Source organism: Aedes aegypti, chromosome 2 (genome assembly GCF_002204515.2).
Source record: "Aedes aegypti strain LVP_AGWG chromosome 2, AaegL5.0 Primary Assembly, whole genome shotgun sequence".
Taxonomy (NCBI): Eukaryota; Metazoa; Arthropoda; class Insecta; order Diptera; family Culicidae; genus Aedes; species Aedes aegypti.
In genome coordinates, this window is record NC_035108.1 from 69,299,710 (window position 1) to 69,314,093 (window position 14,384).

Consider the following 14,384-nt stretch of genomic DNA (forward strand, 5'->3'; position numbering starts at 1 on the left):
GTAACCTTTGCTATTTGGAGACCGTGTTTGCCTCTGCATCTCCACAAAGGTTACTGGGAGGGATGTTTGTTAATGGGGAGGATCGTTGGGTCAAAGGATTCACTTTGATAAGCGATTAGACCATGATAAACAATGATTTGTGAGATATATACATGCTTATACGTAAATATAATTGTTCATATAATTTCTATGTAGAGGAAAATTATGCCGACACTTGAGGTGACGAACCATTCAAAGTTTGTTGAACAAATACCTAAATGTAACATTCCTACAGCTGTCAGTACGAAAGCATGTGTTATTATATTTTACTCATTTGAAAAGAAACAAAAGACTCAATTGGTTGGGACATCATAGAACACTCTTATTCTTATGCCGACACTTACAGTGGCGAACCATCCAAAGTTTGTTGAATAAAGTGGACCTTTCGCAAGTCTACACTTGTAGTGTCGAACCATTCAAAGTTTTTTTAATTACAAAAATAAAGGTATATAAGGGGTGTTCTGAAAAAAAAAAAAATGTTAAACATAAATAAATCATGAATCAGAGTTTGTGTCGACACTCACAGTGACGAACCATCCATAGTTTGTTGAAACATCATATTTACATCCCACCATTGTAACGATTAAATGTGCAGTCATACATATTTTATAGATTAGAAATAGTAGCATGAAACGAGCTCACCAATTGATCCGTTATCCTTGACTGAGCGGCCACAATCCATTTTCAGCTTCACTCGTTTGCTCGGCTAGCACCCAGAAAAAAAAAAAAAAAAAAAAAAAAAAAAAAAAAAAAGGGCGCGCGACTCGAAAAAAAAAAACACGGACGACAGCTCGGGCTTTCTTGACGCACTGCCCAGGAGCAAGCGTCAAGGTCGTCGAAAGATCAAAAAGAACGAACCGATCGCGGCACTTTTTAACTTACTCCAACCGAACTCCCCGATCACGCCACTTTTTCACTTACGAGACCGACGCGCGACATGTTTGATCCTGCCCTCGTCGCTCGCTCCGGCAAAAGCAAGCGTCAAGGTCGAAAGATCAAACAGAACTAACCGATCGCGGCACTTTTTCACTTACTCCAACCGAACTCCCCGATCACGCCACTTTTTCACTTACTAGACCGACGCGCGACATGTTTGATCCTGCCCTCGTCGCTCGCTCCGGCAAAAGCAAGCATCAAGGTCGAAAGATCAAACAGAACTCATTTTGAAGCTCCTAACTATTGAAAAACAATGAAAAACTGGTGGCACGACAGTTCTCCCGACGGTCCCCTACAATTTATTTCTCTCCGATTTTTATCAGACCCCTTTTTCCCCTATGATTTTATCTCCACGTTGTGGTGAATTTTGATCAGCTGTTCCCGCTGTTCCTCTACGCTCTCCACTCAAGCTTCTAGATTTACTTAGGTGGTGCAGATCATTGATGCGTGACACTAGTTCTCTCTTTTATTCTTTCGCTATTCTTATGCAGAGCAAATAGTGACGTCAGCCGGAAAATAAAAGAAAGAAATAGTGGCACGAGTCTATGATTTGCGCCACCTAAGTAAATTCAGAACATTGGTCTCAACTTTGTTGATCTTCTGATTTGAATGCACTACTTTTTCATTTTTTGGTAATGGCGGTGACTGCAATCCCCTCATCCGTCCCGGAAACGACCTTGGTGCTGGTACTGGCCGTTCAAATATCTATATTAACAGGTTCAACACCGGAACCTTTATTTATGTCGTGCGCAGACATATTTCCCCGTTTTATTCCCAATACCCCAACCAAGTGGAAACTGGAATCATCAGGACACGAAGAGAGCCGTCACGACGAAATTCTTCATGTCCTTCGCATGAAGTTGCTGTGGTGCTCCAGCTGAATAATTTCCGAAAAGAGTTCTACTCTCTCCTGGTTTTGCGGCCAGTGGAAAATTGGCGACTGATTTCACTGCATGGCAGCATATTGAAGCTATTTGATCTCAAATGGAAATCCGGAACATTACCGCTTTCAAGGTTGCAAGAGCTTCCGCCCGGCTTCCATGGATATCCGGGAATAACAATGACGCTTTCGCACAGTGAAATTTTCGTTGCCAGTCTGCCGCCGACTACAAAACCACAAGAGAGCAGGATCCTTTTCGAAACCTATAGCGGATCATCCGGCGCACCCCAGCAGGTTCAGATAATGAGATGAATGGGTTATTTGTTATGGTCGTTTCATTGTTGAAGAAGACCACTAATTTTTTTTTTCCAGCTACAATGATGGCCATTTTTAGTGGAGCGAGTCAATAGGCCTTTTCATGTGACAGATCCGTCTATGCATTTGTTTACATCGGTGGAGGACCGGTGCTAACACGGGCCTGTCATTTTCATAGAAGAACTGTCAAAGTGCTTCCCGATCAGCTGATTTGAGACGTCATGTGAATAGGCCTATATTTTGTTTTCTGCTGGATTTGACATTTTGTTGGGTCTACAAACATCCAATGCAGGGATGTTGTATAAATTTTGGAAAAGTCTCCACTTTCTATACCCACAGGGTTGAAACAACTGTGCCGCATGACGAAATTCACCTCAAATTCCCAAATTTTCAAAAATTTGTAAGAAAATCAGGAGTGCATGTAAAAAATATCTGAAAGCGTCAATAATCATTAAAAATAATTGCCTTTCGAAGAAAAATATAAAAATTGGGGGTAAGGTCTGACGGAAATGGTCTATTATGTTTATTAGAAAGCAATTATAGCATTGATGTAAAAAAGTCTTCATCGTATTGCCAGCTACACACCACTAGCAGACTTATTTTACATTGCTCCTTTTGCATGGTCTTTGAAAGCTCGATCGGCCAATAGCCAGCAGCTGTAAAATTCATTCGGAAGTTTTTCCTTCGAGAAGATATTGTTTGTTGATTCCAAAATAATTGAGTCATCCAAATCATCTCCAGAATCAGATCTGTTTCCCGCAGATTCAGGGCGTAATCGTTCAGCGGTTCAACATTTCTCCTACCAGAGATCTTTCAGCAACTTGATCTACGTCGTTCTCTAACGGTTCACCCAAGTACTCCACGTTGAGAAGCGATCTTAACTCGTCGTTCTGCACTGGGCACAGTAGCATTATATCGGTGGCGTTTCTGGCTCCGAACATTGCCATTCCTGGACTGAATGAATTTAATTCACCGGTGGATGAGTTAATTTTTGGCACACAAAATCAAAACAAAGACGAAAAAGTTAGTATCCAAGCATGCTGCAAAACTAATGTGTGAGGTGTGCAAATGTTCACAGTGCAAAAATTTTCTGCACAGTAGTCTAATAAGGTGCAAAATGCTCAATACTGTGGTAAAACATTTTAATGCATGCGCCCTTTTTGAACATACGGATTGCAAACTTTCCAGCTGTCAGTTTTGTTTTGTTTACTTTCGGTCACTTTCTTCTACCAGTACAGCTGATCGATCGATCGAATCCTTCGCAGAAAAAGTTTTCAGACAGAAATCATCAGAATTTTAGCAGAAACTAGCAGTTATGAATTCCGAAATGAGCAGCAGTATGCATTCTGGTAGACCGGAGAGTGAGTTCAGTATCGAGTGTTTCCAAAACTACACCGCACCGGAAGTATTCGTGCAAGGATTGGCCGGATTGGTCAATCAAACCGACGTCGAAGTGATGATCCGGGCACAGAAGCAAATGTAAGTGTGTAACATCGTGGGTTATTGATTATTTCGAAAATTAATTCCATTATTATTCTAAATCCAGGTTGCAGAGATTCGAAAAAACTAACGAAATGTTGCTCAATTGCAATGCCCTGAGTCAAAGCCGCTTGAAGATTGCGAGCGATGACTTCAAGAAGCACACCAAACTGCTCAACGAGATGAAAAAGGATTTGGATTATATATTCAAGAAAATCCGGAACATTAAATCGAAGCTCAGCAATCAGTACCCAGGGCCGTTTGCCGAAGCGGAAGCGAAGAATAAACCGATAAGCTTCGATGAGGAGGATGAAATTGATACGGCCAGCAGGGCGGAAACTCTAGACGAGGGAAACCCATCGCGGACGGCCACTCCAGTGAAGCAGCAAGCCTCGGTCGAAAGCGTCAAGCAGCTGCAGAAACAGACATCGCAGAAGGAGAAAAAGAAACCCAGTGGAACGACTGCACAGTTGGGTGAAGAAACTACCACCGTCAGCTACATGAAGATGGAACAGAGCCCGGAGAATCGCAAGTCAGGCAAGACCAGCCCAATCGATCCGAAGCGGAACTCGTTGCTCTCGACGCACAGCAGCTCAACGGATAATTCGAACGATTCGTCCGAGTGCACGTCGGATACCGGTTAGATGATTCGAAATTGCTCGTCATTATAATGTAGTGGCACAGACGAACAGACGCCACGCCCTAATAACAGTTAGTGTACTTCTTTTGAACGGTTTATCCGTATTCACGTTTGATTCACTTCGGGAGATTTTTTTGAACTATTAGGCTCACATTTGGCCCACATAGCCGTAGCGGTGAACGCGCAGCTATCAAGTAAGATCATGCTTAGGGTCGTAGGTTCGAATACCACCGGTCGAGTGTATTTTCGTAATGGAAATTGTCTCGAACTCCCAGGGTCCGAATGCAAAAATGGTCATTTGATAAAGAAAGTTTTCAGTTAATATATGGGAAGTGCACATTAAAAAACTAATCTGAAAAACAGGCTCTGTCTTGAAGGACTTAATGCCAGAAAGTCCCACAGAACTCGTCCTACTGCAATGGTTTACTTTGCAAAGTTTCAGACAATCCAAACGAGAGAAGCATATACACTACCCGCGCCAAACATATGTAATTGCTTCATAGTGTATTGCAATATCTACTTCAAATTACACTTCTAAAAGTTTATAATCTCCGGTAAGCACTCTTCGGGTGAGTTTCAAAGGTTACAATACTCGGTGAAGTGATTGCATACTCTAGGTGGGTAGTGTGTGTTGCCAGCGCTGGTATTATCATGATTAGGTTTGACTTCATTTTTTTTAGTTAACTTTACAAACAAATCAGTGATTGCTATTCAAGTTTGCAATTACAGTTGTACAAAGTGTATTTATTACCCAACGATAGAAAATTTATCTGTAAATTGTGATTATTCATTAGCTGCGTATCTATTGAGCCGTCAATTTCGGTAAATAAAATTTGATATCATTTCTGAAACTAGAATTATTTTTACTTGTTTTTAATTATGAATCGTGGTTTACGGCTAACCAGCCGAGTGGAAGTTTAACAACTACCGTAAAGCTAAACATTACATATGTATACTTTGCAATTGGATTAAATGGACAAATTGATGTGAAGTTTTGTGAAAAAGTTACACGTCTTCTCTGTGAGAATCGAACTCACGACTCCCTGATCTCTAGTTAGGGCGCGTTACCCCTACGCCATGAGAGAACCCATAAACGCAGAAGTTAACCTGAATTCGATTTCAGCTCAATAATCACGTGGTCCTTTTTCGGAAAGTGCACCTCTTTCGGAAGAATTAGATGCCCATCCAAACACAACGCTTTCTATTTATATCCAATGCCTAGCCCGAGAGCGCATTATTTTTTAGGTAAATGAAATAGCACACAACACTAGCCAGCAACGGTGCTGGCTGAGGTTTCTATTGTGTGGGCTTCCAATGGGTCGCGACGTTCTCAAACGACCGGTTATGGAACATGAGTCCGTTGCTCGATAAATACTTTTTACTGCATTTTCAAGGTACCCCAAAAGGGGCCGTCCATAAATGACGTACCATTTTTTCACTGATTTTTTACACCCCCTCCCCCCTCGTAGCATTTCATCACAAATGTTGATACCCCCCCCCCCCCCCCCCCCCCTTGGAAAATACGTAGCATATCAAGCACCCCCCCTCCTTAATATTTTTTATTTGAATTCCTCAACAATTGGGCTAAAACGAAATGAAATTCAGAAATTTAATTATTACTCGTGAAACGTCAGGATAATCTGACGAATAATAGTTTGATATACCGGGGCGCTACGAAGTCCCCTCCCCTTGGTTATGCGACCTTGCCGCGATGGGAGGGCATAATCCATTAGCCCATATGATGGAAACCAAAGGCGTAACCTGTAGTGGTGGTATCACATTTTGGCATTTTTTGCTTAAAGCCGCGTCATAATTCATATGGCATAGACGCAATAATATCTCGGATGTGATCCAACGGACATTCTGCGTCATTGATAGAATTGATGCCCATTTCAAATAATTAATCTATTCGAAGTGGACATTAATACTATTGGTGACGTTCAGTTTGCCTTTTGCTAACCAGAATGATCCGTAGCCACTCTTACTATTAGCTAGCTAGATACATCGTTATCATATACGACGTAGGGAATACTTAGGAACTCTTAGGAAAATGACTATTAGATTCACTGAGTAGAAATAAGTGGCGACAATCTTATTTTAATATGGTTTTTACATTGCCATAATAAGAAATACCTCTTTTGTAACAGCGGTATAAATAATCTAATTCCAGCTTCATTTTCGCAAAATTTACAAGTAGAAAGTAGGCGTTGTGAAGCATTGCATTTGCCACCGAAAAGTGAATCTTGTAGGAGACTGTAATAGAAGCCTAAGGTAACTTTACTCTTCAATATTCACTATAAAAATGACTATGGAAAGTAAGACGCTGAGATCGATCATAGGGTACACTTGCTAGTTTCGAAAAATTGTTGAACAGACAAGGAAAGCGACTTTTTTCTTTAAGGATATATGAACGTAATGACCAATAAATAATTTTAACAACAAAAAATGAAATTAACTAGAACTACTACTAAACAGCCTAATTTTGTTAAGACTTGACGACACTTGACATTTAAGACTCTAATCTTACGTAAAAGACAATAGTAATCAGAATAGCACTTGAATGACAAATTATTCAAAACCATTTCGACTAGACAGTATTAGTAATGCACTACTATTTCAAACAAATTCTACACTACTATTTCAAACAAATTCTAATGGAGCTGCTGATTTTCATAATGCTTCCTTTTCTCAGAAGCAAGGGAATATGGGTACTTTTCAAAAACTACCACGTCACAATACTAATAAAAAAACAGTGTTCATGTGGGCGCCATTGCCTAGTCCGTCTGAGTATTGGTCCTGGTAGAGGGGAAACTTGGCAAAAGCCAGACCGAGGGTTCAGCCTTGACAAGTTAAGCTGTCAGGCAGCTCCAACTGAATACCATACAAAAAAAAAAAAAAAAAAAAAAAAGATATACCGGGGCGCTACGAAGTCATTTTTTTTCTATCTTTATTACGAGATTTAAGATAAACTTTTCGTCATGAGTGACTTTCTCGGGAATGGGATTCGATCTCAGGCTCTCGGCGCAAGAGGCATCAGTTCTAACTACTACACCAGGCACTCCACAGCCAAAAGTCATTTGGAAAACAGTTTTAAACAGACTTATTTCCTGTTTGAGTAACATAATTTTGCTTTCCAGTTTCATATAGGTTCAATTTAATTTGTAGTACTTTTGAAAACATAAAACAAGTTTACAGCTAAAAACAATGTGAAAATTGAGTGGTTTAGATAATTACCAGTAAAATTTCGATAACACTAATAACACTCATTATTCTCGAGGATATTCCACCAAGAACGATGATAACAACACAAATCGATGAGTTGCTTGGGCGGAGATCTTCTACGACATTGAATACATTATCTCACTGAATACATATCTTGTTTTACTGTGATAATATGGATATTTACCTCAATAAGCATATTTTATTTTTTTGAAGAAATGAAGCTTCAACACAAAATAAGTATAACACTTAAACGGTTTATTCTATGCCTTGATAACAAATGAAAAACAATGTTTTTCATGTCGATAAAGCATTGTTTTATAGTTAACTTTAAATTGTTTGTTCATCAATGGATCATTAAAATAACCAAAACGGCCGCTATGGAAAGCATAGATAGCGCCACCGTAGCCTTGTGTGTTTGACAGAACAGCAATGGTGTCACAATGTTAAATCCCATATACAGTGGCGCCTTTGTTTTGATGCGGTGAGCACTGGCAAAAACTACCTTCAATGATTCATTGATAAATTTAGACACGAATATAATATCATATTCACATTTGTTTTCAAAGCTGTCTAAAATTTATTTGATTGCATATATTATGGAAATTTAAAATTTTATAAAAAAAAAATTAATGTTAGTGTTATATTGACAAATGTAATACTGGCAACACGGGAGTAGAAACGGGGAATGTAAGAAAGAAGAAAAAGAAAGGAGAAGAATAAAAATGGTCAAGGAAAGTAAACGTGTCTTTTGATCCGAGATTAAATTCGTTGTTGAAATCATTTTATGGAGGTAACATTTGGCGAACGAGGATGGCCAGTTACTAGTGGTTCTGTTTTGATACGTTAAATGATTAAATTCGGTGTATGTTTGGATACGAAAATAGATTCGATTCGGTGAAATCAAAAGATAATTCGGACTTTTGCGGTTATGTAAACAAACACCCTCAAAGGGAACAGTGCGCGAAACGGTTTAATCCGTCGGAAGAAAATGGAAAACCCGGCAAGCTCCAACTTGCCAAAATTTGACCCCAGCGATACGTCAACAGTTTCGAATCGCTGGAAAAAGTGGAAGCGGTGCTTCGAAATATTTTTGGACGTAAACAACGTGACACGGCCGGAAAGGAAGCGTTCGTATTTGCTGTACTACGCTGGAAGCGATGTCCAAGACATATTTTTCAACCTTAGAGGAGATGCTGAAGTAAACATCCCAGAAGGATCCGATGTGTATGCAGAGTCCCTAAAGCTGCTGGACGATTATTTCCTCCCGCTCAAATGCTTGCCCCGAGAGCGCCATATTTTTCGGAATCTCGAGCAAGCTCCAGACGAATCCATTGAGAAATTTGTGCTTCGACTTCGCGAGCAGGGAAATCTTTGTGATTATGCCGATTGGTTGGACGAAAACATCAAGGAACAGCTTTTTGAAAAAGGGAATTCCGACGAACTTAGGGCCAAAATATTAACGAAGCCGAATATGACCCTTGCCCAGACTGTGGAACTTGGAAGGTCTCTAGAGACGATTGCCAAACATCGGAAGAACCTGGTGAAGTGTGAAGAGATTAACCGGATTGCCAGTTCAAAAGGAGAATGTTTTCGATGTGGATACAGTGGTCATTATGCCAACGATGACGAGTGCCCCGCTCGTGAAAGAAGGTGCGAAAAGTGCAATCTTGTTGGCCACTTTAAGAGATGCTGCAAAACCAAACTGAAGGAGAAGAAAGCCGCTCGAAAAGGTAAAACTCGCCACCGAAGCAAAGTGAACCAGGTAGCCGACGAAGACGACAACGACAGCGAAGAAGGTTCCGAAGAATCGTGCAGCGATGAAGAAAGCGTCAACTATGTATTTGCCATCAACCCAGCTGACGACGACCGCGTTACATGTAAGGTAGGAGGAGTGAAGCTCGACTGGATGATTGATTCCGGCGCCGGGGTCAATGTGATCAGCCAAGAAACATGGTCGTTCCTGAAACAACAGAAAGTTGAAATCGAGCATCAAACTAACAACGTCACGAAAACCTTGCTGGCGTATGGAAATCATCGACTGTCGGTCCAAGGAATGTTCGTGGCTAAAATCGAAACCAAGAAATCCTGCGTACGCGACAAAGTTTTCGTTGTTAAGGAGAGTGGAATGAATCTTCTGGGACGGAAAGCAGCGAAGGACCTCGGCATTCTAAAAATAGATACGTCGATCTGCACCATTACGTGTGATGAGAAAATTGGAAAGGTTAGAGGAGTCACTGTATCCATTCAAATCAATCCAGATGTGAAGCCCGTCCAACATTCTCAATGTCGGATTCCAATACCTCTTCAACCGAAGGTCGAGGACGAATTGAGAAAGCTACTTAAAGAGGATATCATTGAACGAGCACCACGTGATTCGCCGTGGATATCCAGGTTGGTTGTGCGACCGAAGGCTGGAAATGAAGTTCGTCTATGCGTCGACATGCGAGATGCCAATAAAGCGATAGTACCACAACATCATCCCCTGCCTACTTTCGACGACATTATTCCACATCTACACAACTGTAAAGTATTTTCTAAAATCGATCTGAACAAGGCATTCCATCAAGTTGAATTGGCGGATGAATCTCGACCAATAACGACTTTCGCAGCTCATGACGGCTACTATCGCTACAAACGTCTGACTTTCGGGATGAATTGTGCCTCGGAAGTGTTCCAGAGTGTCATCGAGAGAGTGTTGGCTGGAATCAAAAATGTGAAACCGTTCATCGACGACATCCTGGTGTTTGGGCCAGACATGGAGGAACACGACGCAGCGCTGGCGGCTGTCTTGGATAGGCTAAAGGAATGTGGAATCACTGTGAATAGAGCCAAATGCGAATTTCGGAAGGATGAAGTGACTTTCATGGGCCACCGGCTGACTAATCAAGGTATTAACCCCTCCGATGAAAAAGTCGATGCGATTCGTCGACTCAGAAATCCTGCAACGGTTGAGGAGCTGAGAAGTTTCTTAGGTTTAATCAACTACCTGGGTAAGTTTATACCAAATCTCTCAACCATGACAGCTCCCCTTAGAGAACTCTTGAAAAAGGATTTAAAGTTTAAATGGGAATCGAGACATGCTGAAGCATTTGAACTCATTAAGCGCGAAGTTTCGAACCCTAGGAACTTAGGTTACTACTCCCCACACGATGAAACCATTCTGATAGCCGACGCCAGTCCAGTTGGCTTGGGGGCGGTTCTGCTCCAGGTAAGAGATGGGAAAAAGCGAGTGATTTGCTATATCAGCAAAGGTCTTTCTACGGCCGAGAGGGCTTATGCTCAGAATGAACGGGAGGCACTGGCGTTAGTTTGGGCGACGGAAAGGCTTGAACCATACTTGCGAGGATTGGAGTTCAAATTGGTTACCGACCACGAACCGCTGAAGGTAATATTTGGAAGCAGGAGCAAGCCATGTCACCGCATCGAACGGTGGGCTTTGCGGTTGCAGTCCTACCGCTATACGATCGTACATGTATCCGGAAAAGCAAACATTGCTGATCCTCTGTCTAGGTTGCCAGAGTTCCACAAATGTTCAACATACGATCAAATTGGAGAATCCATGTTGCTGGCGATCTTGGACACGGCAAAACCGACTGCCTTAACTATAGATGATATACTCACTAATACAGTCAAGGATGTAGAGCTTTCATCAGTCAAAGAAGCGCTGAATACCGGTCAATGGGGAGCACCGCTGAAAAGATATGAGCCGTTTAGAGAAGAGCTAAGCTGTATTAATGACATCGTGATGCGAGGTACTCGAATCGTGATTCCTGCTGCTCTTCGAGACCGTGTAATGAAGCTCTCCCACATCGGACATCCAGGGATAGAACGAACAAAACAGCGGCTCCGTGGCAAAGTCTGGTGGCCACAAATTGATAACGATGCAGAACGAATGGTGAAATCTTGCTTGGACTGTCAGCTAGTGTGCGGCTCTACGCGAAAAGAACCGATGTCAATAAGGGAGTTGCCAAGCCAACCATGGCATACTTTGGCAATGGATATGTTGGGACCTCTGCCGTCTAATGGTTGGTATCCACTTCGTAAGTACTGTGCAAAATGATAGGACAAGTAATGGCCAAGAAATACTTCAGCTGTCCAAATTACTTGAGCTGTATCCAGTTGACAAGTAGAGCTGATTTCGTAACATTGGTAACGCCTGCCGTACAAATCAAATGGAGCTGTCACTATTCCGTACGGAAAAATGTGCCGCTCAATTATTCCGCAAGTAAAAGTGACACTTCGCTCATTCTGGATCAGCTGTCAAAATTACTTTGGTAATTAGCAACAAATTGTACTTGACCTCTCTACTTAGGATGTGGATACTAGGCTTAATGATTCCATACTGGTAGTGATCGACTTGTACAGTCGCTATCGCGTAACGGAGATAATGCAAACTACTACTTCTGATGACATCATTGCGAAGCTGCGAATGATTTTCTTCAGACTGGGAATTCCTGCGATCCTTGTTTCTGATAATGCGAAGAATTTTTCGAGTGTAAAAATGGAAGACTTTTGTAAGCGTCTTGGTATCCAACTTAAACACACCACTCCTTATTGGCCACAGGCCAACGGTGATGTTGAGCGTCAGAATAGGTCGATTCTGAAGATTCTGAGGATTGCTGAGATAAATAAGTCTGATTGGAAAAGTGACCTTGAAGAGGCAAACTACGTGTACTCATTGGTTCAACATCCGGCTACGGGACGCTCCCCTGCTGAAGTTCTGTTTGGGAGGAAGTTTCGCGATTGGATACCTCAGCTCACTTGGAATGAAACTGCTAACGATTCTGAAATCAGGGATAGAGACTGGATTTACAAGCACTCTGCGAAGACCTCGTATGACATCAACCACCGAACTGCAAGTGCTGAATTACAACCCAACGATCGTGTACTGATGCGCAATTTGGTGCCCCAAAATAAATTATCGCCGTTGTTTGACCCAGAACCAGCCACAGTGCGTGAGAAAGTGGGTAACAGTGTAATCGTGGAGACTAGTGAGGGGAAGCAGTACAGAAGGAACTCTTCGCACCTGAAGAAACTTGTTAACTACGATGGCTCAGAAAGTTCTCAACTGCAAGAAACTTCTGGTGAGGAATGGATTACACCCTCATCGAACATTCAAATTTCGTCCAGCACTCCAGCATCTGCAAATCCTGGTGTACAATCCGGTGCGTTTGCAAGGCCAAGAAGAGAAGTAAAGCGTCCGCTTCGTTTTGAGGACTACGCGATGGATGAGTGATTGAAAGTGTATTTAGCAGTCACAGGGAACAATTAATCGACGGAAAGGGGGAAATGTTATATTGACAAATGTAATACTGGCAACACGGGAGTAGAAACGGGGAATGTAAGAAAGAAGAAAAAGAAAGGAGAAGAATAAAAATGGTCAAGGAAAGTAAACGTGTCTTTTGATCCGAGATTAAATTCGTTGTTGAAATCATTTTATGGAGGTAACAGTTAGTATATGATTTTTTTGAAGCTGAGACATCATATTAAAACCCGCTTAAAAACTCAAACAAAAAAAGTGATAAATTACTGTTTGTAAATGATTTTTTTCAGCGTTTCATTTTTTACCGACATGATTCAAAATGCTACGTTCACTAGTTGGGACCCCTCCCTCCCCCTCGTCACACATCGTCACAAATTCTTGAAGACCCCCCTCCCCCCTAAAATGCTACGTCATTTATGGACGACCCCAAACAGAAAACCGACTTTCGACCCGGGGTACCCCGGTTGGTTTGACCACATGTAATCTGAACACTTTTTAATTTGTACCCCGCTAATTTGCACATCGTTCAGATTAAAAATGGTTCAAACGTCATTCAGCACATGGAACGGAGTAAAGTGAAATGGAACGCTGTGGAACGAAACTCAGAATCAAAACAAAACAGACAAAGAGGTAACCAGAAGCACGATTTTCTGTTGTTCGTAGGGTGACTAGATGTTCAAATTAAAAACGAACCCCGATGGTTTGCATGAGGTACCGTTCAAATTAGCGGGGGTGTAAGGTACCCGGTAATCGAAAGTCGGTTTTCTGTTTTGGGGTAACTTTGATAATGGAGCATATATCAAACAAAATTGAATGAATTACGAACATTTATAGGGCATTGCATATCGTTATATGTAAATTTCTGACTTAGATTACAAAAATAGTCCCAGTTCTCGCTAAGAGATTTGAGACCATATTAAAGTTAACTATTCAAAACTACATCAAATAGTGATTGTAGAACAGCTTGTTCGTAATCGTTTCGAAATTGCTAAAGTTGCATCAATTTTCGTGTACTAAGTTTCAAATGTACTCGATTTCAATGAAAATAGCTGTGACATGAAGTGTCATACTTATATTCTTTACTTTTGCATTCGTTTTGCTTAACTGATATTATCCTATTCCTTTAAGTACCGTACACCCCCACTAATTTGAACGGTACCTCATGCAAACCATCGGGGTTCGTTTCAATTTGAACATCAAGTCACCCTACGAACAACAGAAAATCGTTCTTCTGGTTAGGGTGTTTTATGTAATTTGGACAGAGCGTTACGCGTATATAATTTGGCCACTTCCATTTGATTTTGCCGTGAATGGCCAAATTATATACGCGTAACGGTCTGTCCAAATTACTTTGATCACCCTACCCCTTTGTCTGTTTTGTTGTGATTCTGAGTTTCGTTCCACAGCGTTCCATTTCACTTTACTCCGTTCCATGTGCTAAATGACGTTTGAACCATTTTTAATCTGAACGATGTGCAAATTAGCGGGGTACAAATTAAAAAGTGTTCAGATTACATGTGGTCAAATCAACGGGGATACCCGGTATGTGGTGGGTCCCGCACTATCAAAGTTATCCGCATCATCAAAGTTACCCCGTTTTACGGTACGAC

The 14,384-nt window shown here is 41.4% G+C and overlaps 1 protein-coding gene across 1 annotated transcript; it reads left to right on the forward strand.

Annotated features, from left to right (window-relative positions):
• The first annotated feature begins 3,368 nt into the window (after positions 1-3,368).
• Positions 3,369-4,404, forward strand: LOC5566211 (kxDL motif-containing protein CG10681). Its single transcript, XM_001650550.2, has 2 exons — positions 3,369-3,649; positions 3,717-4,404. The coding sequence occupies exons 1-2, from the start codon at positions 3,486-3,488 to the stop codon at positions 4,291-4,293; spliced, it is 741 nt and encodes a 246-aa protein (XP_001650600.1). The 5' UTR covers positions 3,369-3,485; the 3' UTR covers positions 4,294-4,404.
• Positions 4,405-14,384: the final 9,980 nt, after the last annotated feature.

Excerpts from the sequence above, each read along its gene's own strand:
- LOC5566211 (XM_001650550.2), top strand. The coding sequence starts at position 3,486 with ATGAATTCCGAAATGAGCAGCAGTATGCATTCTGGTAGACCGGAGAGT. Across the intron at positions 3,650-3,716 it reads ATCCGGGCACAGAAGCAAAT|GTTGCAGAGATTCGAAAAAA; the intron begins GTAAGTGTGTAA and ends TTCTAAATCCAG.